The 26,692-nt window shown below is 47.6% G+C and overlaps 2 protein-coding genes across 2 annotated transcripts; one reads left to right on the forward strand and one right to left on the reverse strand.

The window, feature by feature from the left end:
- Positions 1 to 1,324: 1,324 nt before the first annotated feature.
- Positions 1,325 to 13,502, reverse strand: LOC124671822 (ATP-dependent DNA helicase Q-like 5). The gene is given in 22 exon segments (XM_047208148.1): positions 1,325 to 1,409; positions 1,507 to 1,622; positions 1,708 to 1,732; positions 1,837 to 2,015; positions 3,042 to 3,144; positions 3,226 to 3,281; positions 3,531 to 3,629; positions 4,257 to 4,377; positions 4,462 to 4,556; positions 4,635 to 4,679; positions 4,851 to 4,913; positions 4,915 to 5,076; positions 5,146 to 5,199; positions 5,306 to 5,384; positions 5,486 to 5,698; positions 6,373 to 6,485; positions 6,763 to 6,816; positions 6,904 to 7,023; positions 7,093 to 7,760; positions 12,350 to 12,544; positions 12,632 to 13,343; positions 13,488 to 13,502. Coding segments are annotated over 22 exon segments (3,372 nt in total).
- Positions 13,503 to 23,707: 10,205 nt separating this feature from the next.
- On the forward strand, positions 23,708 to 26,351 carry LOC124671823 (tyrosine decarboxylase-like). The gene is made up of 3 exons (XM_047208149.1): positions 23,708 to 25,230; positions 26,164 to 26,227; positions 26,346 to 26,351. Exons 1-3 carry the CDS (start codon positions 23,708 to 23,710, stop codon positions 26,349 to 26,351), a joined length of 1,593 nt encoding a protein of 530 aa, XP_047064105.1.
- The last annotated feature ends 341 nt before the right edge of the window (positions 26,352 to 26,692 follow it).

Consider the following 26,692-nt stretch of genomic DNA (forward strand, 5'->3'; position numbering starts at 1 on the left):
CGGCGCGGAGGTTCGGCGGTAGGTACCGCCTCCTTCACCGGATCTCGGCGCTCCTATCTGGCTCGCGCGCAGGCACGAGAGGGACGGGCACCCGGCGGTAGCTCAACCGCCAGCCGACAGGCATGTGCACGTCCCCCTAGGAGTCGCACGGCGTCCAGTTCCGGTGCATCAGCCTCCCCACGCTGACGGGCAGCAGCACCCTGTTCGGCCGCTCCTCCTTCTTGGTGCCGCTGTCGAGCGCCTCGAAGTCGTTCTTCTTCTTCTTCCCCATGGTGCTGTAGCGGTGGTGGTGGGAGTGGAGGTGTAGGTGATGGAGGAACGATGCCGGTGGACTTTTAAGGCCGGCCGCGCGCGGGAAGCGATGCCATTGAAGGCGGCGCAGAAGCCCAGCCACCGTCTGACAGTGCACGCGCAAAAAAGGCAGCCGCAACATTGATGACGAAGGCTGCAGCACAGACGCAGAAGCGTTGACCGTAGAAACGATACCCTCGATACAAGCTCGCTGCCAGGCGGGCCCGCGCAGCGTCCGCCGACGCATTCCAGGCACAAATATGCGCCGGATTTGCGTCGCGCGAACGGCCCGGTCACGATGCGTCGCCCCTAAAGGTGGTACCAAACGATTTTTCGATCCGGACGAACGGAAACGGTCGGCCCCGTCGGAGATGCCCTCATGCTTTCCCGGGGCATACGCGGATAGGTTGTCGAAAGAAAAGAAAAATAATATGCGGATATGCGATGGCGACATGGCATGTGGCATGAAGCTGCCCTGCGGTACTCAAACATCCAACCGAGCTGATGATGGGGAAGGGCCCAACCACCGCCCAAGTGCCCCACTGCCGGTTGATCGGCCAGTCAACTCAGTTTTCATATCGTCCAAAAAAAAAAGGAGTCAGCAAGTGACTAATGTTTCTTTACATTACAAATAATGTGTATGCTCCCGAAGAGGGAACATCAGTTTGCATCATCGTTTATTCGTTTCCTTCATCAGCGTGCGTCTTCAGACAGCGAAAACGCATGTAGACAGCTTCACTGGAAGGCAAAGCATTTGCTTGAATAGATGCTTCACACTCACCAGGCTGGTGTTCCCTCTGCAGGAGAATGCTTGCCAACACACTCTCCCAAGCGCCTCTACAGATTTGGAAGCAACGGAGATCAGTGGTAAGCCTTAGCGAATTCCAACTGTTGGGGTGTGCCCATGGGGCTACTTGCTGGGGAGTGGGCACGAACCTTCTGTAGTTAATTTTCTATCAGATTCTTGGTTTCTTCAGTTTCATTCCTATGTGCATGGTGGCCTGGCAAGGCATCTGATTGCCAGCTTGTAGTACTATTCTCCTTTTCCAACAAATTTAACTAGCTCTGCTCTGGCAGCTTCTATGACCAATGGAAACTCAACCTCTATATAGCGTCCCCTGTTGAGCAACATTTCAGTCCGTGAGATGAATCGGTGCGATGGGCAGCTACACATAAGTAAAACAAAACGCAGCACGACCAGAGAAAGAGAGAGACCAGAAGTGGTTTTTGGACCAAGTTGCGGCTGGAAAGGCTGGGCTGGAGATGCCATGCATAATCCTCGCGACAGCCCTCGGGGTGAACTTTGCAAACGAATTGCTCTGGAGGAATACCTAGCGGTCCAGTGAAGACATTGTCAAGCATGCCTATAACATCATACTAAATCGCAAGGAAATGCACCGTAGCATTAGTTCTTACCTTTATATCGGATTGCAAGAACGTGCTGCAAGAGGCAAAATCAAATTTCGGTCAGATAAAACTTACTAACTCGGAACAGCGTAAGAAACAAATGCTCTGGTAAGTTCTGTGGGAAGAGAGCATGCATACCTGCTCTTGCGGAGTGGAGTACAGTAGTCATCGTCTGATGTGCCTTCAGTTTTGCTGAAGTAGTCTATAATCCTCTTCTGAATGCACGGAGTGTGCTGGGAACCAGAACACCCACTGGTCCTTTTGCAACTTTTGACAGCATAGTTCGCAAGACAAAACATAGCGTCCAGTTTTCTGATCTGTTTAAGCAGCAAGCATCAGCAATCAGTCAATAAAAACGACTGAGACTCACTACACTACCATTTATAAAATCCCATTTAGTACATGATTTGCTGCCCTCTAAGGAATACAATGTATATACTGAAGATCTACAGATACAATTTGGAGGACAATATTGAATGAAGAGATTCTTAGTTAGAATAGCTTAAGTAATAAATATTGCTGAATGCTGAGTGCCATGTACTGCTAAATTCTTGAATAATTCAATAAAAGAGCCGTAGGGGCTTTCCCTGTTTCAAAAAAATAGCTTAAGAAACTGTTTACCACCTTTGAGGTCTCTACTTCAGAAAGCCATTTTGTGACTTTTTCTGAAAGAGCATTTAAGTCATCTGGCCTTTTCAAGATCATGTAACAGTAGGCTGGGTCTTTCACTTCATATGATAGTTCTCCTGAAAACTGATTTATACAGGGAGCATATAAGTAATAAATATTGCATAACATAAGGAGTTTAACAAATTGGAGTAACAGGATAAAAAACAACAGAAAATAGATGATGAATCATCCCATATGCGTAATATTAGTAAGTCAACCTCGATCTATGCCCGGATATAGGTCTGTAACTACATGGTCAAAGATCTTACATTAGAACAGCAATAAGCAGCAACCACAACAAATGTCACAGCACAAGTGATAGTGAAAAAGTTTGCTAGGATATGGAAATGTGATCATAAACAAAATGGTATAAATAACAGAAAGGTAGGCAAAGGCCTATGTGCCCATTTTCTGTAGCAACAGCACACATTGTCTAAACACTGAGCTGATGGTCTGCTACAAAATACAGGAGATGTGATTTTTAAGTGTACACAATGTGAAATTAGCTCAGATGCGATTTCCATTTCTCTGTTTGATAAGCTTAGCTCATCCTAGACTGTGGATGCATATATGAACAGAAGTTAAAACTGACCGATAGATGATAACCATGGAATTTATGGACACTGGAAAACACCACATAAACTGGAAATTTTACTACGTTCATTCAAGCAAACCTTTAGCTTTTGCAATCGATCAAACACTTCATTCATTGTGATCCTCATATCGTTAGCTATTCTTGGTACTTCGAAGACATAACTTCCATCCTTCATCTCTGAACTGTGACACCAAAACAAAAACTTAAAGAAGTGCAGCAAGTTCCAATAAGCACTTCAAAACAAACCCAGACAGTGTATTTACTTTTTTAGAATTGATCTAAGTAGTATATCCTTGTCAGCGAGCAATTGCGGTGATGTCTGCAGCAATATAAATCAGCAAATCAAGAGAAGTGAAAAGAAAGGGAGGAAAGTATAATATCTTATAAAAGAACAATAAACATGGTACGTGCACAGCACTCATATGCCTAGGTCAAAATGCTACCGAACAATTAAGGGTGAATCTCTGTTACTAGACACATAACAAGGTCCTCAGCTGACTAGCTGAGCACGATAAGATAGGTTTTGGTTCAAATGGTGCAAAGCTCAGATCACTGGGTAAGCACGTACCTTGTGAAAATACAATGTGCAGGTAACACTGAACTGAGGAAGTAAATGGAGATATTGTTCGTCGCCAATTTCCAGCTGTGTGAGGACCGTCAAAAGCACCTGCAGTGATAATTTGTTATGACATTTTCTTATCTTAAGATTAGCTGAATTGTTCAAGAATTCATATGTTTCAAAAGTAACCAAATGCTTACAGGGAATTTTAAGAGCAAAGCACATGAACATTTTCATAAGAAATGATAATTTTCAAATAGATCTTGTCACTACTGCTAAAAAATCTGAATGAAAGGGTATCTACATCTTTACTCCATATAACTAGCACACCCATTGGTTTGTTACTTGCCGTTCTAAAATGCGTACAATAAAATGTTGACTACAAAGATATTTTTAGACTTATCACATACTCCCTCCGTCTCATAATGTAAGATGTTATTACAGCCAATAACTTCTAAGATGGCATCTCATATTATGAGAGTATGGGACAGAGGGAGTATTATACTACCATTCATCCCTCACAAAAAAAAAGTCAAGACTAGTGAAAATAGATAACTTTTGCAGGTCATGTCGAACAACCACTAACCTCCATGGTACAGCTACCTAGTGCAGATGTGTATTGAGCTACTTCGATAGAATATTGTGCAAGGCTGTGAGCAGGCTTTCTAAGCACAGATCACAAGAGCAAAAGACAGAACAAACTAGTTGCAGTGGGCTTGTAAGACAGACGCAAACCTCTTCTTTCATATCGAACTTGCGTGATGTAGACTCTTTAACCAAGGAACAGATGCACCCTGTGCCAGAGGAGAATAACTGGTGAAGAAATTTGATCATTGCATATTCATCAATGCCATCACTGCCAAAGGAGGTTGTAGAGTCATTTCATAATTCATATGAAACATATGGAAGACAGAGCAAGTACATCAGAGAAACAGTTCACCTGTGTGAAAGACTACGAATCTTATAGAATGTTGTTGAATCAAAAAGAAGATGACAGTGTGATACCCGTCCATCCCTTCCAGCACGGCCAGTTTCCTGGAAAGATCATATCTAGACGTTCAAGAAGAGAGGGGAGAATGGAAAAGCATATACCATGTCATGAATGTAAATTACCTGTATGTATTCTTCCATGCTTTCCGGCAACCTATAGTGAATCACCTTTAAGAAAAGAACGCTTTAATCAGTACAAGTTAGCAGAAATTTAATTTTGCTTTAGTTGGGAGGATCTCATTTGAAAGAATATTGAATTTTCTTGTTTTCTAGAGAGAAAAAAAGAACAATTGCAATCTCTCGAGCAGATTGAAAATAATTGTGTGGACATATTCATACCCCTTCGACGTCACTCTTATCAAGACCCATGCCAAATGCCACAGTTGCAACAACCTTCCTCAAGGGAGGACGAAACAAAGTTAGATATCTGGCCAACTTATGAATGCAACTTATGAATAGGAAATACCAAGGTACATAGGCAAAGATATACCACTCTTATTTTGTTAGAGCAAAAAAGTTCCTGTACACGGCTCCTCTTTTTCATCAGAAGTCCACTATGGTAGCTCTAAAAAGACAGAAGATGTCATGAAAGTATATGCAGCTAACTCATGTCAAGCTAAAGATGAAGGCCAACCTTGGCAGTAATGTTGTTATCACACAAGTGCTTACAAACAAAGTCTGTTTCTGTCTGTTCAAGATAACAAGAAAGAGGTTACATATGCAATGTTGAATTGTATTGAAAGGGGGTAGCTGGGGACATGTATGAACCATATTCAGGAAAGAGAAAGTTTAACCTGAAATTTACAATAGACGATAATACTTCTCATGTCAACAAAAGGGGGAGACTTTAATAACAACAATAAATCCTTCAACCTGTGACATAAAAGATAATGTGTCATGTGCCTTCTTTGAAATATAATATCGTGGCTACCGTAGCAAATAGACTATTCATACAGAGTAGAAGGGCGATCTACCTGTTATCACTCGTGCTAATAGATAGCTGTAAATTTTCCCTTATTTGAGATGTTTGGATGAGATTACCAGATGGTATTTCTAAGGCACTTACTATCTCCTGCAAGGTTTGGGTTGTTGCAGTTGCAGTCATTGCAAGAATACATTGAATATTAAGCTTTCTCCGAAGTAGTGATGCTCGAAGCCTTAGATATGAAGGTCTAAAATTATGAGACCTGTTCATTTGGGAAGACATAAAGATCAGTTCATGAACTTGGTCACACTGGAAGTCTAACACTATAAAGTGGGCAGGAAGTACATAATACAGTAGGAAAACAAAGCAATGGTGAAACTAGTGGGCTGTATCACGAAAATTAAGTATGACACACAAGCACAGATAAAAAGAGAGGTAGATCAGAAAAAATATCGCTAGGCAAGCTAATGGTAGACTTAAATCTTTTTGATTCAAAGTCTAAAGTAAATTGTTGTTGGCATTTTCTTATATGCAAGCTATTGGAACTATCTATGTTAATATAAAAAACATGAATGGTATCAATTATGTTCAATAAGATGATAGCTTCTGATCAGTGCATTTAACTGTCACCATCTGATTACGTGATTCCAATTTTATTGGATATTTCTTATCTATAGAGTGATGCATCAAATAATGTTTGCATGGTTGTACAAAGCAGGGTTGTTGTCTTGTTCAGTTGTATCCAGACAGATGGTGCTAATGACCAGTTATATGACCTGTTTAAAACTGGCAACTGCTACCGTCCTAAATCTGATATTTCCCTGTTTCGGTTTTCCTTTTGTATCCGGGCACGCAATTACATAGAGATTGCAGTGCCAACTGTAAGCAAGTATCTCATGTTCTGAGCTGAACTAAAGGAAAAATATATAAACTCACCATTCAGAAATGCAATGAGCTTCATCGATCACCACAAGAGATATCGGCAGCGTGTCCCTGAATATCAGCAGAAATTCTTCATTCAAGAATCTCTCCGGAGAAACAAAAAGAACCTGATAAACACTCAGAGCTATGTTAGAACACTGCAACAAAATACATGTCAACATCACCTACTGCAAAACATAAGAATCACAATTGGGTTCATTTCCCGAATGTAAGAAGAATTGTCCTTTTTCAAATCCATTTTTCGACACTAAATGAAGAAGATATATTGTTTTGGAATATAATTTGCAAGATATGCAGGGATGACTCTCTGGATAAGGCAGAATCAAGGCAGTTACTCATTGTCCTAGGCAGTTCATTGAGAAATGGGAATTAAGAAAGCTGTACCTTTATTTCCCCTGCACGCAATCTTCGCAATGTTTCATGAAACTCATCGCTCGTCTGAATGAATAAAATAATATAATACCTATGTTAGAAATAGGATACTGAATAGGGCTAGCAGGAAGCATAATTTTCTTTTGCAAATACCTGACTACTCCCAAGAAGGCCTCCTGGGAGAAATGCAGGGAGCTTCCTCAACTGATCCACCATCAAGGAAAGCAGTGGGCTCACCACCAGTGTCAGTCCAGGCAAAATCATAGCGGGCAACTGAAAATTAGCATCACTATCATGTCAGAGCTGACCTACAAAACCAGCAACTAAAATTTGGCTGCACACCTGATAGCACAGTGACTTGCCCGCGCCGGTCGGGAGCACAAGCACGGTAGACTCTCCTGCAATTATATTCTGGATCGCCTGAAGCTGACCCTTGCGGAACGAATCGTAGCCAAACACCTTCCTGAGCAAGCTGTCAAGATTCTGCTCGGACGGGTCCTCCCTCGCTACCTCAACAGCCTCAAGAACACCGTCACCGCCTCCCGCCCCATTCTTCTCCCGCTCGAGCAGCGCCTCCGCCACGAAATCCCCTTCCTCGTCGGCGCCTGCCCGGGGCTTGCCACCACCGGGCTGCTGCCGCTTCCAGGAGCGGTATTTCGTCGGGCGCCTTGCCTGCGACTTGAACGATTTCTTCCGGCCGTACCCGTTGATGTTGAGCCGAACGAAGTTGCCTGCGCTGTCCCCTCTGGGTCGCTTCGGCTGCTCGGCCGCGACCGTGGGGGCCTCCGACACCGAGTTGGGGTGCACCCGCTTGGGCCTGAGCTGCGGCGGCGGGTAGGTGGCTGCCGGTGGCGGGCACGGCTCGGCGCTTGGTATCTCCGCGGGCTCGGGCTCGGACGTGGAGGCGGGGGCGGGGGTAGGGATGGTGAATGCGGCGGCGGGTTCGACGGCGAGGTTGCGCGACTGGACGAGGCGGCGGAATGAGGAGAAGGAGGCTGCGCCGGCGTTGGCTGTGAGCGCGGACGCCGTGGGAGCGATGCGCCCGGTGAGGCCATGCGGGTCAGAGAGGGCGGCGGCGCGGATCGGAGGAGCGGAGGCGGAGGCGGAGGCGGAGGTGGAGGTAGAGGAGGGTACTGGCTTGGGCTTAGGTTTGGCTTTGGGCTTGCGTTTGGGTTTTGAGGCTGGATCTGGCGTGGGACGGTGTTTGGGCGGTGGCGGCCGGGGTGGCGAGCAGCGGCGAGGCGGGGAGTCGGGTACGTCGGAGAGGAGGGAGCCGTCGGAATCGGAGTCGGCGGCGTGGAGCGAGGAGTACATTGCTGGTAGAGGCGGAGCCATGGCTGAATTGGTGGTGCGGGGCGGTCGGTCCGGCGGAGAGCAGAGTTGAGGAATTGGGGGGAGATTTTGAGCGTTCCCGCCAAATGCTCCATGTACTTCTTCTTTTTTTTAGCGGAACAGCGCGACTTTATTAACTCAAATCAAATTCATAAAATTTACAGGAATATTAAGATCACTAGGAGGAGCACTAAACCATACATGTCTACCCATATCTCGGGAGACTGATGATCTTGCTAGTCTATGTGCTTCCTCATTTGCGTCGCGCCGTTCATGGCTAAAAGTAGCCATTGAGAACTTCCCCTTCTTCACTAGGATCTCCTTTATGATCATACAATGTTGTCCCGCCGGTGATCCTTCATTGATCTCTCTCATAATGTTCAGACAATCTGAGGCCACCAAGAGCTTTTGTACTTGTAAGTCTTCCCCTAAGAACAACGCCTCTGAGACAGCAAGAGCTTCTAGAATTCCTGGATCGCTTATAACCTCAAAGACAGTCGCTGATGCCCCCATGAACTGGCAAGTGTCATCACGGCAGATAACACCTACCGCTCCACGTTGTTGCAACTTAGCCACAGCCCCATCTACGTTTATTTTCACAACACCCGTAGGGGTGGCATCCACCGAGGTTTAGCACACACCCTGGGTTGCTTTGTCAGCTTTCCTTCCATGGGAACCATCTTGAGCTCCTCGAGATAACATGTGATAAAAAGCATGGGTCGACAGGGGAGATTGGTACTCATCTTCATGGATAACTCTCCTTCTAGCCCACCATATAGCCCATAGCATCACCAGAACTTCAACAAATTGTTGTTGCTTTAAAACCTTACTCAAGTTAAACAACCATTGCTTTGGGTCATCCGTTCCTTCAGCAAACATAGGGAAAACAGCGTCATCTTCTCTCAAGGCCCAGACGCATCTCGCCATATTGCACTCCAATAAAGAGTGTCTCCAATCATCCCTATGAGCCCGGACGGTGCATGTTGGTAGTGTTGCCATCGCCAAATGCCATGCGAAGAGGCGCAGTTTTGAAGGAACTTTGACATTCCACAATCTTTTCCATCCCTCCTCTTCCTCCTTGAAGTTGGACTGCTCGGCCCGCCCCTCAAAATAATTCTCTCTTCTCATCTTGGTAGCCAAGATCATTCTGTATGCTGACCTGACCGAAAAGAGGCCCCGTTTATCATAATGCCAACTCCAGAAATCGCACTGCCGTACCGAGCTGATCGGAATCTGGAGGATCGCCTCCATGTCCATCGGCAAGAAGTATGTCTCAAGCATCTCCCATTTCCAAGTCCGTGTGGCTGAACAGATCAACGAAGAGACAAAAACCGGGGTGTCGTCATGTTCCTTTATGCAGCATACGGGTTTCAAACCATGATCCCAAGGAATCCAATTGTCGGACCAAACCCTCGTGGTCAAGCCATCTCCAATACGTCTAATGAGACCCATTCTCAGCATATCTCTACCCTCACAAAGAGAGCGCCAGATCTGTGATGGATTAGAGCCTAGGGCCGCAGTGAGAATATTATCCGACGGGAAGTAAATGGCCTTCAGTGTACGAGCACTTAGAGTATCAGGTTCATTGAGAATTCTCCACACTTGTCTTGCCACTAACGCAAGATTAAAAATCTCTCTGTCTCTAAACCCCAATCCTCCTTTATATTTTAGCATAACCATTAAATCCCAAGAGACCCAAGCCACTTTACGTTCTCCATTCTTGCTCCCCCACCAGAATTTTCTTACCAAAGATGTAATATGATCACATAGTCCTCTGGGCAGCTTGAACACAACCATCGAATACGTTGGAATAGCCTGAATAACAAATTTAATTAGAATCTCCTTTCCGCCTCCTGATAGTGACTTTTCCATGTACTAGTACACTCCTGTTGGTCATAAAGCCCAATTAACTCCGGTCCGTTACGAGGTACCGGTGGGCCTGAGCTTTTCCAGCCCAATTATGCACGGGGTAGAACTAGGGAAAGACCGACCTCTTCAATGAAAAATAGGACTCGTGAAAGGATCGTATGCCGCACCTAGAGGGGGGGGTGAATAGGTGCTAACCAATTTTTAGTTCTTTTTCAATTTAGGTTTGACACAAAGGTAAATTCTCTAGATATGCAACTAGGTGAATTTACCTATATGGCAAGGTTATCAACTAAGCAAGATATAGCTACGCAATATATAGGAGATAGAGTGGGATAGAGGTAACCGAGAGTGTAGCACGCGTTGACACGGAGATGATTCCCGTAGTTCCCTTCCTTTGCAAGAAGGTACGTCTACGTTTGGAGGAGTGTGGTTGCTACGCAAGCCAAACCAACAGCCACGAAGGCTTCACTCGGATCTCCTGTGAGCAACGCCACGAAGGCCTAGCCCACTTCCACTAAGGGATTTCCTCGAGGCGGAAACCGGGCCTTTACAAGGTTCTTGGGGCACACATCCACAACTCGAATTGGAGGCTCCCAAATCCGTAACAATGCAACAATCAACAACAATCCATCAACAACAAATCAACTAGGGAACCAAATAGGAACACTAGCATGAGATCCCTCAAACAAGTGAGGGGAAATGAAGAACGCTTCGGTGAGGATGTAGATCGGTGGCTTCTCCTTCGAATCCCCAAAGATCAAGAGCTTTGGTTGAGGGAGGAAGGAGATCTTGCAAATCTTGTGTTTCTTGAGGTGGCTCTAATGGTGGTGAAGCTTGGCAGATTTCTTGTGCAATAATTGAGCAGCTTGTCCCGTTGGAGAAGAGAGCTATTTATATGATTGGAGCTCTCGGATCCGACCGTTTGGACCATTTCTCGTAACACCGGAAGTTCCGGCCTGGAGGGCCGGAAGTTCCGGCCGGCACCGGAAGTACCGGCTAAGAGAGCCGGAACTTCCGCCTGGTGCAGTCTTCGTCAGTCAACCTGTCAGAAAACGGTGAGGGCGGAACTAGGGCGGAACTAGGGCGGAACTTCCGGTGACCGGAAGTTCCGGCCAAGTTCCGGCCAAGTTCCGAAATAGGGCAAAAACCTTACGGGAACATACTGAGCCACAAATGCCGACTTTCGGAACTTGTCCGGAAGTTAGGCGGAAGTTCCGCTTGACCGGAACTTCCGGCCATCTTCTCCGGAACTTCCGGCCGGAGAAGGAAAACTGAACACAGAGTGAAGCTGAAGGCCTTCTGCGGGAAGCAACAGGGCGGAACTTCCGGCTGTTGGCACCGGAACTTCCGCCAGAACAAGGAAACCTTCATGGCTTTAGAATAACCACTCCACTTTACCGATCGACAGGGTTTTTCGAAAACTTGTACCTGTCTACATCAACACATATAAATGAATACCTAGTGTTGACATCAAACACACAAAACCCAAAAGGGCGGGAAATGTTCTTTCAATCTCCCCCTTTTTGGTGTTTGATGACAACACACGTATTTGCAAGGAATGAATATAGAGGAGCTCCCCCTAGATATGAGCATAGGGGTATAGGAAGCTCCCCCTATATCTAGCATCCGTCTTCCAAGGGTTAGCAATACAATATAGTGATAAGCATATTGATAATAGAATCATGCACATATAGATACCCATGGAAGACACATAAACGGAGATAACCATCCACATAGATAAAGTTTTACAAGCCAAATTAACTAAGGACATAGTTCAACCACATAGATAGACGACATAGTTCAACCACAAAGACAAATGGAATCACAAGCGATAAAAATCAAAGCCAAATACGAGCTTGTGACTCCCCCCATGCAAATACCCACCGGAGAGCAACCTATAAGGTCTCACTCTCCCCCTTTGGCACCAAGGCACCAAAAAGGGAAAGGAGCAACTACACGTCCCAAGGGTCGGCGTTAGCCCAGCCGGGAGGAAGATCCGATGGGGCGCCGGGGTAGGGTGGAGTGTGTGGAGGAGACTCGATCTCAAGCCCATCGGGAGGAAGAGGAAGACCATGCTGAGAGATCCACTCAGCCTCCGGAGTGATATTCTCCTCGGATCCGGGAGGAGACACGTCCACTGCAAGAGCCCTCATGATGCTCTTCTGACGAACTCGAGACTTCTTGGCTTCTGCGTGCTGCTGATACTGGCGGCGGTTGACTGCAGCGGTGAGGCAAAAGATCTGTCTCATGCGGCGAGCAAGCTTAGAAGCCCAGCTAGGTGGCTTCTCATCCTTGGGAGGCACATCTTCAATAGGAGTGTTGTGGCGCTTGGTCCTTAGAACCTTCACATCATGCATGGTGACGTTGAGAGGAATGGAGTGGATGAGGGAAGTCTGACAAGTAGCCACCCAAGTGTCCTCAATGAGCTTCATAATGTACGGAGCATAGGCGGGAAGTTTCTTCTCCATAACACATGACCACATCTCATTGAAGATGTAGTCCATCACATCAATCTTCTCACCGGTGCCCCTCTTTGCAAATGAGTTTGCCATAAGGTCGACTTCATACAAGTGCAGCTCATCAAGGTTGCCACCTTTTGGTCCAATGGTTTCCCGGTAGACCCTAAGCATGATGTCCCAAGTAGGGAGAAGATCCGCACTCTTGCCCGGGATGCCCCAACCTTTGATATAGAGGGGCTCCAACACTTCCCTTGGTTGAGAGAAAGAACTGTCGTGGCACCTCCATCCATTCGCATCAACGCCCGGGAGGCGAGGGTATCCAAGGGCAGCCCCAAACTTCGCCAAGTTGGACTCAAGAAGCTTCTCATGAGACATCCACCGGAAGGTTTTGGCTTCATCCGTGTCAAAATGAACAGTGGCATAGAATTGATGAATCATCTCCACATCATACTCCTTGGTGAGCTCCATTATGGGATAGAGCCCAAACTCTCCACACATGGCATATGCTTCCTCAAAGTACTTCGAGGCGGCCATCTTGCCGGTGTCAATAGCATGTTGAGGGGTTACCCCCTTCTTGAATGGCACATACACCTCATAAAAGATCTCCTCTTGAGTCTTGTTGTGGAAGCGCTTATCCGAAACCCGGTTGCTCCGAGGAGTGAGGTACGGGTTCATGTCACGGATCTCCTTGTACTCAGGATATTGCATGTTCTTCACGGATACATGGATGTTCTTGCCCCGAGCAGCGGGTGTCTTTGACCTTTGAGATGCTTGCTGACGAGAGGTGAGCTTTGAAGGCCGTGTTTGCTCAAGTTCTTCCTCAATCTCGTCCACGTGACCTTTGTTCCTCTTCTTGGAAGAACCTGGGATGGAGATAGCATGATAGATATGAAACATGAGTGCACAAGGACAAGGAGAACAAAGAACTAGAACCTGCACAGGATATTGAGTAAATGCAGAAAAACTCGCCAGGCCGGAAGTTCCGGTGAGAACCGGCGGAAGTTCCGCCCCGCGGCGGAAGTTCCGGCCCATGGAGCCGGAACATCCGGCTGTTCGAAAAACAGCACAATTTCTCACCAGATCTGAGGCCATGACTTGATAATCCACACCACAACAACATCCTAAGCATGTTCTAGTCAGGGAAGGGCATCTAAGGATGTTCTACCATAGCATTGCCTAGAGTATGCCCTATATTTCATCTAGTGAGGTCTACCCACACATAGAGAGGGAGAGGGCACAAACCGGGAGGGGCCATGGGAGAGGAGAGGGAGTGGATGCCGATCCACGGAGCCGATCCGGCGAAGGTCGCCGGAGGAGAGAGATCCGGCCGGAGGAGCAGCAGCCGTCACAGGGGAGGAGCACCACGAAATAGATCTTGGAAAGTGGGGAACTGAGGAAGATGGAACTGCTCACCCGTTCGGCCCCCCTTATATACTGGTCACTTAAGGCCGGAAGTTCCGCTCGTTGGAGCCGGAACTTCCGGTCTCGCAGGAACCAGCCTGTTCGGAACCGAGCTGGGTGGATCAGGTGAAAGGATACCAGCCGGAACTTCCGGTCCAGACGACCGGAACTTCCGGTGGGGAAGAAAACAGAGCCTAGAAGCAGGATTTTGCCACGAACATGATGCACTTGAGAGGTGAGGGAAATGTATTAGATGAGATAGGCTTAGGATAGATACGCCAAACTGTGAGATGGTACATGATCACTCATTTTTGCAAATAATGCAAATAAAGGCCAAAAATGAGTGATTTCCCATAAACAAGGAGATGTCAAAAAGATCCAATGAGAAAACCAAACAACTCCAACTCTTCATGAAGAAGAGTGTGGTGGCCTAGGCCACCATATATGAGTGTTATGGCATGGCACCGCGAAGATATATCTTGGGCCCAAAACCACTACTCATCATTGAAGCTCACATATCATTATATGATATAAAGAGAATGATTTTATTTAATGTTGGCATTATGGGGGGAGGGATAGCTCAATAGTTTAAACCGCACTCCCCTATTTCCATGCCCACATCTAAACCAAATAAAGTTTTGAGACAAAGGTGTGTTTGCAAGATGGTCAAGCTATACTCCTTGAATCAATGATATTTAGCTCATTCCTCAAATAAGAGAATCTTGCTTCATCAAGAGGCTTCGTGAATATATCGGCAAGTTGATCTTTGGTTGGAACAAAGATGAGCTCAATGTCACCACGGGCAACATGATCTCTAATGAAATGATTCCGGATCTCAATATGCTTCGTTCTTGAATGTTGCACCGGATTATAGGCAATCTTGATGGCACTTTCATTGTCACATAATAGAGGCACTTTGTCACACATGACACCGTATTCCTTTAAAGTTTGCCTCATCCATAACAATTGAGTGCATCCACTTGCGGCGGCAACATATTCGGCTTCGGCGGTGGAGAGAGATATACAATTTTGCTTCTTAGAAGACCAACACACCAAGGACCTACCAAGGAATTGGCAAGCCCCGGAAGTTGATTTCCTATCATCCTTGTCACCCGCCCAATCCGCATCGGTATATCCATTGAGAATAAAACTTGAGCCTTTGGGGTACCAAATACCATATCTTGGGGTATCAACCAAATATCTAAAGATTCTTTTGAGAGCCATCATGTGGCTCTCCTTAGGAGAAGCTTGATACCTTGCACACACACCAACACTCAACACTATGTCCGGTCTAGATGCACAAAGGTAAAGCAAGGATCCAATCATAGAGCGATATACCTTTTGATCCACCTCTTTACCATTGGGATCTAGTGCAAGATGACATTTGGTAACCATAGGAGTGGCCACACCCTTCAACTCGGTCATCTTGAACCTCTTGAGCATGTCTTGGAGATATTTTGCTTGATTGATGAAGGTTCCTTCTCTCAATTGCTTGATCTCAAAACCAAGGAAGAACTTCATCTCTCCCATCATAGACATCTCAAACCTATCGGTCATAAGCTTTGAAAATTCATCATTGAAAGCTTTGTTAGTAGAGCCAAAGATAATATCATCAACATACAATTGGCAAACGAAAAGCTCCCCATTAACCCTCTTAGTAAAAAGAGTGGGATCGATTAACCCAACATCAAACCCACGGTCTACCAACAATTCTTTAAGGTGCTCGTACCAAGCTCTAGGAGCTTGTTTGAGACCATAAAGTGCTTTGTCAAGCTTGTAGACATGGTTAGGAAAGTTGAGATCCTCGAACCCCGGGGTGCTTAACATAAACCTCTTCATGCAAAGGACCATTAAGAAATGCACTTTTAACATCCATTTGTTGCAACTTAAAGTTATGATGCGATGCATAAGCAAGAAGGATACGGATGGACTCAAGACGAGCCACGGGAGCATAGGTCTCTCCAAAGTCAATTCCTTCAACTTGAGAGAAACCTTGAGCCACCAATCTTGCCTTGTTCCTCACAATATTTCCAAACTCATCTTGCTTGTTCTTGAATATCCACTTAGTGCCTATAACATTGCGGCACTCCTTTGGCTTCTCTACTAAGGTCCATACTTTGTTGCGCTTGAAGTTGTTGAGTTCCTCATGCATGGCTTCCACCCAATCCGAATCTTCAAGGGCTTCAAATACTTTCTTGGGTTCCACAACGGAGATATAAGCATGATGATTGCTAAAGTTAGCCAATTGCCTTCTTGTGGAGACCTTTGCCCTTACATCACCAAGAACCTTGTCATGTGTGTGTTCAAGACGTTCAAGTTGCCTTTCTCTTCTTGCTAGACGACGGGCCTCGATCTCCTCCTTGGTAGGCCTTGGAGGTATCACTTGATCAACTTGATCATTTGGGTCCCCGTCTTGACCTTCAATTTGAGCTTCCTCAATTTCTTGAGAATGCTCAACATCATGAGCTTGATCTTGAATGCTTGGTTGATCTTGTCCTTGATCTTGTTCATGAGAGGGAGGATTTTCTTCTTGTTCTTGGGTTGGTGCATCATTAGCTTCAAGAGATGGGGTTTGTTGATGTTGAGAGGATGAGGGCTCCACCGTGGTAGAGCATAGTTCTTCCCGAGACGCCACACCGTGTCCCTCAATGGGGCGGAAAAATCCCACACCCATTCTTACTATGGCATCTTGAGGTATTTCATCACCTGCACATACATCAACTTGCCCCACTTGGGAGCCATCATTTTCTTCGAACTTCACACTACAAGATTCAATGATAATCCCGGAGGATACATCAAAGACTCTATAAGTGTGAGATTCGGCACCGTAACCAACAAATATACCCTCCAAAGCTTTAGGAGCAAATTTAGACAAACGAACTCCTTTGATTTTGTAGAAACACTTACAACCGAACACCTTGAAGTATGAGATATTAGGCTTGTTGCCGGTGAGTATTTCATATGGAGTCTTGTTCAATCCCTTGCGGAGATAGAGCCGGTTAGAAGAGTGACAAGCGGTGGAGATGGCTTCGGCCCAAAAGTTATAGCGGGATTTATACTCCGCCATCATAGATCTTGCCATATCCATAAGAGTCCGGTTCTTCCTCTCCGCAACACCATTTTGTTGAGGGGTGTAAGCGGCGGAATATTGATGACGAATCCCCTCATCACTAAGAAAATCATTGAGTGTGTAGTTCTTGAACTCGGAGCCGTTGTCACTTCTTATTGCCATAATGAGGAGGTTGTGTTGGCGTTGCACCTCGGTGGCAAAGTCAATGAATATTTGTTGAGTCTCATCTTTCGTCTTGAGAAAGTAGACCCAAGTGTATCTTGAGTAATCATCAACAATCACCAAGCAATGTTTCTTCGCACCAAGACTTGCATGAGTAACGGGACCAAAGAGATCCACATGAAGGAGCTCCAAGATCCTCTTGGAAGAGATGATAGTCTTGCTTGGATGCGGAGAGTCATGCATTTTGCCTTCAACACAAGCCCTACAAACACGATCTTTGGCAAAAGAAACACTTTCCATTAGTCCCACAATATGGTTCCCCTTGTGAAGACTTTGCAAAGTTCTCATGTTGACATGGGCTAGGCGGCGATGCCACAACCAACCCACATCCGCCTTTCCGAATAGGCACATCGCACTTGAAGTGGTGGTCCCCGAAAAGTCCACCACATACAAGTTATGTTCGCGATACCCAACGAAAGCGACTTTTAGAGTCTTGCTCCACAAGAGGACCACAATATCTTTATCAATAAAGACGGCGAAACCCATCTTGCCAAGGGCGGAAACGGAAAGCAAATTGTAACCAAGGGTTTTGACAAGCATGACATCCACAAGTGTTATGTTGTGTGCAACCACAACCTTGCCAAAACCCAATACCTCGGATGTAGAATTATCGCCAAAGGAGACGGTGATATTGTTTATGTTGGGCCTCAACTCCTTGACGAGGTTCTTGCCGCCGGTCATATGACTTGTACATCCACTATCAAGTACCCATTTTGAACCTCCGCGGCATAGTCCTACATGAGATCAATTCTTGGATTTAGGTACCCATTTCACAATGGGTCCTCTTTTGTTAGCAACAAGGGTCTTTGGGACCCAAATAGACCAAGCAACATAACCATCATATGGGCCAACATATTTAGCATAAACATCACCATAATAATCTTTAAATAACACATAGTGAGGGTTAGCATTTCCCGCATTATCATCATTAGTGGTGTTGCCCTTAGGGGCTTCACCATTGGTGATATCTTTCTTCTTTTCTTGTGCGGGCTTGGCCTTTTGCTTGTTTGCCTTCTTCGCCTTGGCGTTGTAACCTAGGCCCTCCTTCCCATTGTTTGATCTTTGCTTACTCAAAAGATCATCCAAAGAAAGTTTACTTTGGGGAGAGGAGGCCTTAGCAAGTTCATCCTTCAACCTAGCATTTTCCTCAATAATATTTGCATGATCACAAGAAGGGGTAGAGGAACTAGGTACATCATATGAAGCAAGCCTAATTTGAAGTTGCTCATTTGACTTGGATAGGAGAGAGTATTCACTCTTCAAAGCTTTGTGAGCTTTGTCTAGTTCATCTAGATCCTTCACAAGTTTCTCATGATCAACACCAAATTTGGCCTTTTCCTTTTTAAGCAATTTAGTCTTAGCCCTAGCATGATCTCTAGCTTTAGTGAGCTTGTTAATTTCATCTTGAGGCTCTTCAAGACTTTCTAGCCTCTCCTCAAGAGAGGCTATAGTTTCTTGACTTTCCTCAAGGGCATTTTTAAGAGCATGGATTTCAAGAGAGTCTTCTCTCTCTATTTGACCCTTTTTCTCAAGCATATCATTTTGTTGAGCTAAACGAGCCATGAGATTTGAAACATGCTTTTTGTTGATACCTTGTAGGTTAAGCAAGAATTCATCAAATTCTAACATTTCTTGTTTTACTTTTAGACTAGCATCATCAACCCCTAGATCACTTGATATGTTAGGCATAGAGGGGCTAGGAGATGATACCTCGGAGGATTTGGCCATGAGGCAACTTTCTTCCTCCACATGAATAATCTCATTGGGGGATTCACTTGGTGATGAAGAGTTAGTGGAGAGGGAGGCAAGAGCGACCAATCCATTAGAAGTTGCATCTTCTTCATCATCAACTTCATCATCCCCGGAGGAATATTCTTCTTGAGTTGATAGCACAATAGATGTGTCCAAGGAAGATGTTGCCATGAAGCAATGTGCATTCTTGATATGAGGATTCTCATTGGGGGATTCAAAGAGAGATGAAGAGGGAATGTTGGTAGTGACAATGGCGGCCATTTCTTTTGAGCTTCCTTCTTCATCATCACTAGAGCTCGCAACTTCATCGGACGAATATTCTTCCCTAGTCACAAGCACAACTTTTGGGTGCCTCTTGCCCTTCTTGGTCTTGTTGTTGTAGAACTTCTTGTTGGGGGCTTTTGAGTATTTGCCCTTTGATTCTTTGCTCTTGTCCTTGGGAATGAGCCTTCCATTATGAAGCTCTCTATTTTCATAGGGGCATTCGGCAATGAAGTGGCGCTTGTCATCACAATTGTAGCATGATCTTGTCTTTGGACCAAAGCTAGTGAACCCACTCTTGTGGTTTCTCTTGATGTTGTCTTCCTTGGCCTTGGAGGGATCAACCCAAAAGGACTTTGCATGGAAGGCCATGTGATCATGATAGTGGCATTCCAAATCTTCCGGATAGGACATACTCCAAGATGCCCTATATTGCTCTTGAGGGTGCACTTCATCTAAGGGGTTGACCACCAAGGCAAGATTGTTCCCTTTTGACATACCAATGGCACGATTGAGAGAATCATGAGAGTTTTGCTCGAGCACCTTGAGGGCTTGCATCTCGTGCACGGCATCTTGAGAAGAGAGAGAGGAATAGCATTCTCTCCCAACAAGGGTCTTGACATCAATGGGTACATATGGCATCATGCATTCAATGTACTTCTCCTTGATCCAAGAGTCATTGATGTGGGTGGCACCAATAAGACGGAAGTCATCGGCAACAATGAGGAGTCTTGAATACATGTCTTGATGATCTTCATCCGGTAGCCTCATGAATCCTTCGGCTTTATTCTTAAGAGCATTATACTTGTTCCTTCTCGTGCTCTCACTTCCAATGCAACTAGCGGCCAACCCATCCCAAGCTTCCTTGGCGGTGGTGTAGTTCCGAACACGGGGCAAATCCTTTGTCCCCACACTAGTTTGAATCATGTGCAAGGCGGTGTTGTTGAGTTGACTATCAACCGCTTCTCTTCTAGTCAACTTGTCGGGGTTGTAAGGTTTGAAGCCTTCTTGGATGATTCTCCAAAGTTCATTGGAGGCACTGCAAACATGAGAGCGAAACTCAAATCGCCAAGTGGTGTAATTTTCAATGGAAAACTTAGGTGGGTCGCCCGAATGTTCAAATGAGGATGGGGAACCGGTATATCGGGGATTGAAAAGGTGGAGCTACTCGATTGTAGCTCTCACCTCCACTAGTATCCCTAGGAGATGCAAGGGGGATTTGTTAGTGTTTAAGTTATCACCTTCCACGGGTTTGGTAGAGGAGGGTGGTGCCGAAGCACCTCCCTCTTCGGACACACCCGCGTCCTTTACCTCTAGACTAGGAGCCTTGGGACGAGCCGGAGCCAAAAGCTCGGCAATCATCTTTTTCATGCTTTCCATTTGGGCTTCCATTTTGGCTTCCATGAAGGACTTCAACGAATTGAATTCTTCCATGGAGACCGTATTGGCGGCCCCTTCCGAGGGCTCCTCGTCCGACATACTCTTAGGCGGTTAAGCCCGAAATAAGAGCCGAGGCTCTGATACCAATTGAAAGGAACGTATGCCGCACCTAGAGGGGGGGGGGTGAATAGGTGCTAACCAATTTTTAGTTCTTTTTCAATTTAGGTTTGACACAAAGGTAAATTCTCTAGATATGCAACTAGGTGAATTTACCTATATGGCAAGGTTATCAACTAAGCAAGATATAGCTACGCAATATATAGGAGATAGAGTGGGATAGAGGTAACCGAGAGTGTAGCACGCGTTGACACGGAGATGATTCCCGTAGTTCCCTTCCTTTGCAAGAAGGTACGTCTACGTTTGGAGGAGTGTGGTTGCTACGCAAGCCAAACCAACAGCCACGAAGGCTTCACTCGGATCTCCCGTGAGCAACGCCACGAAGGCCTAGCCCACTTCCACTAAGGGATTTCCTCGAGGCGGAAACCGGGCCTTTACAAGGTTCTTGGGGCACACATCCACAACTGAATTGGAGGCTCCCAAATCTGTAACAATGCAACAATCAACAACAATCCATCAACAACAAATCAACTAGGGAACCAAATAGGAACACTAGCATGAGATCCCTCAAACAAGTGAGGGGGAAATGAAGAACGCTTCGGTGAGGATGTAGATCGGTGGCTTCTCCTTCGAATCCCCAAAGATCAAGAGCTTTGGTTGAGGGAGGAAGGAGATCTTGCAAATCTTGTGTTTCTTGAGGTGGCTCTAATGGTGGTGAAGCTTGGCAGATTTCTTGTGCAATAATTGAGCAGCTTGTCCCGTTGGAGAAGAGAGCTATTTATATGATTGGAGCTCTCAGATCTGACCGTTTGGACCATTTCTCGTAACACCGGAAGTTCCGGCCTGGAGGGCCGGAAGTTCCGGCCGGCACCGGAAGTACCGGCTAAGAGAGCCGGAACTTCCGCCTGGTGCAGTCTTCGTCAGTCAACCTGTCGAAAACGGTGAGGGCGGAACTAGGGCGGAACTAGGGCGGAACTTCCGGTGACCGGAAGTTCCGGCCAAGTTCCGGCCAAGTTCGAAATAGGGCAAAAACCTTACGGGAACATATCGAGCCACAAATGCCGACTTTCGGAACTTGTCCGGAAGTTAGGCGGAAGTTCCGCTTGACCGGAACTTCCGGCCATCTTCTCCGGAACTTCCGGCCGGAGAAGGAAAACTGAACACAGAGTGAAGCTGAAGGCCTTCTGCGGGAAGCAACAGGGCGGAACTTCCGGCTGTTGGCACCGGAACTTCCGCCAGAACAAGGAAACCTTCATGGCTTTAGAATAACCACTCCACTTTACCGATCGACAGGGTTTTTCGAAAACTTGTACCTGTCTACATCAACACATATAAATGAATACCTAGTGTTGACATCAAACACACAAAACCCAAAAGGGCGGGAAATGTTCTTTCAACTCGGTCTGGCTTGTGTGACCATAGTGGTGCAACCCATTCGTTTTTCGATGGGCATTTTGGCCCATTGGCCGAAGAGAACAAAACTAAATAGATTCAAATAAAAACTAAAAGCGCGCGAAATTTTGAAACAAAAATATTCATTTAAACATAATTTACATAGGAAATTAATAAAAGAAAATTTTGCTAAGCCCTAGCTACCGATTACGCGGGAATCGACCAACGACGCCGTTGTCTAGTCTACGTCCTCGGTGAGGTCGACAAAGGAGGTGGTGTCCATGGCCCCTGTTGTGCCCACGTATTAATTTTTAGTTTATTGTATCAACTTGCTTCAAGAAAATTGTCTACAAATATGTATGCAATTTATGTATGAGATGTTTTGCTCTAACACTGGACTGAATGGATCACGCCGCTAGGCGCACTGGCCTGGCCGGTCGGCGGTGTCCCAAATTATGTCTGTGGCATGACCCAAACGAATAGAATTGAACCATTTGAGTCGTCGGTTTAGATCGCCTCGCTGGAGATGCCGTGAGACGAGAGAGTTGTACTCTGAGAGGATTCGACACTAATGTACACGTGGCACGCTAAGTGTACAATTTTTTAGATCAAAGACGTCTCCGCCCCGTTCCGTTTCAAAGAAATGAAACCAACTTCGCCAAGTGTACAATGTCCTCGCCCGTGACATTGTAAACCTGGCAGTGGAGGCTACATCTCAATCAGAGCTTTACTTTTCAGTTGCAAATGTACATTTGTTGCCTTACTAAGGATACACCGCAGATTTCTTGGCTCTTGCACCTTTTACTGTGTATATTTTTCTCTTTTTTCATCAGTTCACACTCAAGTTTGAAATTTTATGGGACTGTATATGAGGCCGGATTACCTGTGCATGGCCACTTTATCTGCTTTCTCAGTTAGGCTGGTGCCAATGCATCACCCCACTATCGTCTCGCCACGTCAGTTTTTACCCTCACTCTCACCCCACTCTCACCCCACGATGCCAGTGCACGAGGCTATAGTGCCAGCTCTCACTTCTCTCTCCTTCCTACCGCCTCCCTACCGTCTCCCTACCACCCCCACTAGCACCGCTATCGCCCCTCTCTCGCCTCGCTGTCGCCCCCAACGCGGGCGGTAGCCGGACGGCAGCGGGCGGTACCGCCCGGCGCCAGCCCAGCGCCTCCCACTCTCGTCTCGCCTCGCTCCCGCCCGCCTCTCGCCCAGCAGCGGGCGGTACCGCCCGTGCTCACGCCTCCACTAGCACCAGCCTTATTGCAAACTAAAGCGCGCTTTGTTGCTAGAAGAAAGGTCGAAAGTTTGCGTGAAAAGAAAGTAAGATTTCACTTTGCGCAACGAGAACATGCTAATATGTACGATGTTTTGGAGTACATTCACGAGTCGCGCGCTCACCTTTTTGGTGTGCTTCACTTTATGCTTGGTATTCTACCTATGAGGATGAACTAGATACAGTGTTTGCCAATCTTGCAGTTTCGCTGCTGCTGTTGTTTGCTTCTATCCATCATGCTGTGAGTACAGATATAACACATCCGCTTTTCCTCGCATGCAGTTGCAGGATACCAGTATAACTCCAGCTGTAAACTGCTAGACTGCATAAATATCAATCGGGACGGTTTGGAATTGACATCGATCGACATTGCCAATAGCACCATTAGTTGGTGAGGGTGTAGCAAGTTAATCACCACATATGGCTCCGCCGCCGCAGCACTGCTTTGACACCGTCAACGGTGCAACCAACAACGGCGTCGTCGTCCCAGTGGTAATGGTGGACACGCCCAAGCAGAAGCTGCCGTGCCTCACCTTGCTCGACGCCGACGAGTTCCGGCGCCAGGGTCACCAGGTCATCGACTTCATCGCCGACTACTACGGCCGCATGGGCGACTACCCCGTGCACCCCAGCGTCACCCCCGGCTTCCTGCGCAACCAGCTCCCCGGCGCGGCACCGGCCCGACCGGAGCCCGACGCGTTCGGCTCGGCGCTGCGGGACTTCCGCGACCTCATCCTCCCGGGTATCACGCACTGGCAGAGCCCCCGCCACTTCGCGCACTTCCCGGCGTCGAGCAGCACCGTCGGCGCCCTCGGGGAGGCGCTCACCGCCGGCATCAACGTCATCCCGTTCACCTGGACCGCCTCGCCGGCCGCCACCGAGCTCGAGATGGTGGTCGTCGACTGGCTCGGCAAAGCGCTGCACCTGCCGGACAGCCTCCTGTTCGCCGGAGGCGGCGGGGGCGCGCTCCTGGGCACCTCGTGCGAGGCCATACTCTGCGCCCTCGTCGCCGCGAGGGACCGGAAGCTGGCGGAGATCGGCGGGAAGAGGATCGTCGACCTCGTCGTGTACTGCTCCGACCAGACCCACTTCGCCTTCCGCAAGGCCGCGCGCATCGCCGGCATCCAGCGAGACCACTGCCGCGAGATACGCACCTGCCACGCGGACATGTTCGCGCTCTCGCCCACGGAGCTGCGCGACGCAATGCAGGCCGACGTGGACACCGGGCTGGTGCCGCTGTTCCTGTGCGCGACGGTCGGGACCACCCAGACGACCGCCGTCGACCCGATCGGCGAGCTCTGCGCCGTCGCGGCACCGCACGGCGTCTGGGTACACGTGGACGCGGCCTACGCCGGCTCCGCGCTGGTCTGCCCGGAGTTCCGCCACGTGATCGACGGCGTGGAGTCCGTGGACTCGTTCAGCATGAACGCTCACAAGTGGCTCCTCGCCAACAACGACTGCTGCGCGATGTGGGTGAAGAAGCCGTGCGCGCTCATCGCGGCGCTCGGCACGGAGCAGGAGTACATCCTCAGGGACTCGGCGGCGTCGGACGTGGTGGACTACAAGGACTGGACCATGACGCTCACCCGCCGGTTCCGCGCGCTCAAGGTGTGGCTCGTGCTCCGCTGCTACGGCGTCGACGGCCTGCGCGACCACGTCCGCTCGCATGTGCGCATGGCCGAGGCGTTCGAGAACATGGTGAAGGCCGACGGGAGGTTCGAGGTTGTAACGGACAGGCGGTTCGCGCTGGTGTGCTTCCGGCTCCGGCCTCGGGAGGAGTTCGGCGGCGAGAAGACGGCGAACGAGCTCAACCGGGGTCTCCTTGCGGAGGTGAACGCGGTCAGCTCGGGGCCGTACATGAGCTCCGCCAACGTAGGCGGCATGTACGTGCTGAGGTGTGCCGTCGGAAGCACGCTTACGGAGGAGCGGCACGTCGAGGACGCATGGACGGTCAGGATGTAAATGGCAGCGGCATTTCGCGATCCCACATACGCCGCCCACGAAATTTGGCTCAAGTGGCGTAAGCGGCCCACCACGAAATTTATATGGCGTTGGTGGACAGAACCACAAGGCCCACGATTCCCAGCGGCTGTACCGTTCCACGATTCCACGATTCCTCACGAACCTCCTCCAGTCCTCCTCCGCGCCGCCACTCGCTCCTCCACGCACCACCCGCCTCCTCCTCCGCTATCCTCCGCTCCGCCCCCGACCACCTCCTCCGCGTCTTCTCCGCGCCGCCCCCGACCACCTCCTCCGCGTCGACATGTCCTAGGTCCTCCTCCTCCGCAGCAGATGGATCTGGCGGAGCCTACCTTCCCCGTGTTCTCCACTGCGACCGTGGCCGGCGGCACCAGCAGGGCCGCACAGCGGCGGGAGCAAGTCCGGGCTCGACGGTGAGGAACCTGTCCTCTTCACTCTCTGGTTTCCCTCCCGTGGCAGAAGTCCTGTGGCTTGCTGAAGTCTTATTATGTGCTGCTTTTGTATCTTGGAATCATTCTGTGCTATGTCGGGTAATAGCATGCAGTGGTAGTTCAAGTTACACTATTGTACTAAGACTGACTAACTTGCTGCCTGTGGTGTTTGCCGTATACTGTTTTGGGCACAAATCAATGCTCCGTCCCAAAAGAAAAAGGAATTACTTTGAGATATTTGCAAAAAAATTAGTTTCCTAACTACCCTCTTTGATAGTACGACATGCTCTCAACACAAGCAGATTATAAAATATAGGTGTGTCATCACTTTTCTCATTTTGGAGTCACATTGAGTTTTATCCAATTAGCACATGTGAGGTGGATGTTTCTAGTGTATTCGGTTTTCTCTTACTTGATGTAAACCTTCAGAATTAGGAGTAAGAAAATGAGCCATTTACATCCTGATTGGACGGTCGTCCAAGATCGGGCGTCAGCGATCCTTCAGAGAATGGAAATTATCTATAGTGTGGTTAGCCGTTCCGTTAGGAACTTGGGATGATGCTTCTCAAGAACCTAAAGCTCATTTCAACAGCTATAAAGTGGGTATTCTTTTAAGTCTACCCCTACTCACCATTTAATTTCAACAGCTATAATGTTCGATGGGTTTCTTCCAAAGTTTGAAATAGCATGCTACAGTGGCATTTAGCGTTTTTGGCACCGTGCTGACAGGTCCATTAGCGTGTTAAAAGATGCTATAGGGCGAGTTTGGTTGCTCGATTTTCGCATTTGGCTCCGTGGAAATTATACGAGGTCATGCAACCTAAACGTGCTGTAAAAGTAGATTGGTTGGCAACAAATTGTTTTGAACATCATAGAAGAAGCCCATGCCCCATCGTTTGGTTAGGCCCTTTTTTCGTTTCGCGTTTTTGGGCTGCGTTTGGTTACGAGCCGTTTTCGCATACGTTTACCACATCCGTTTTATGGCGCGCTTACG

The sequence above is a fragment of the Lolium rigidum genome, chromosome 7 (genome assembly GCF_022539505.1).
Source record: "Lolium rigidum isolate FL_2022 chromosome 7, APGP_CSIRO_Lrig_0.1, whole genome shotgun sequence".
Taxonomy (NCBI): domain Eukaryota; kingdom Viridiplantae; phylum Streptophyta; class Magnoliopsida; order Poales; family Poaceae; genus Lolium; species Lolium rigidum.

Excerpts from the sequence above, each read along its gene's own strand:
- LOC124671823 (XM_047208149.1), top strand. The coding sequence starts at position 23,708 with ATGGCTCCGCCGCCGCAGCACTGCTTTGACACCGTCAACGGTGCAACC. Across the intron at positions 25,231-26,163 it reads GAGCGGCACGTCGAGGACGC|TTGGACGGTCGTCCAAGATC; the intron begins ATGGACGGTCAG and ends TTTACATCCTGA.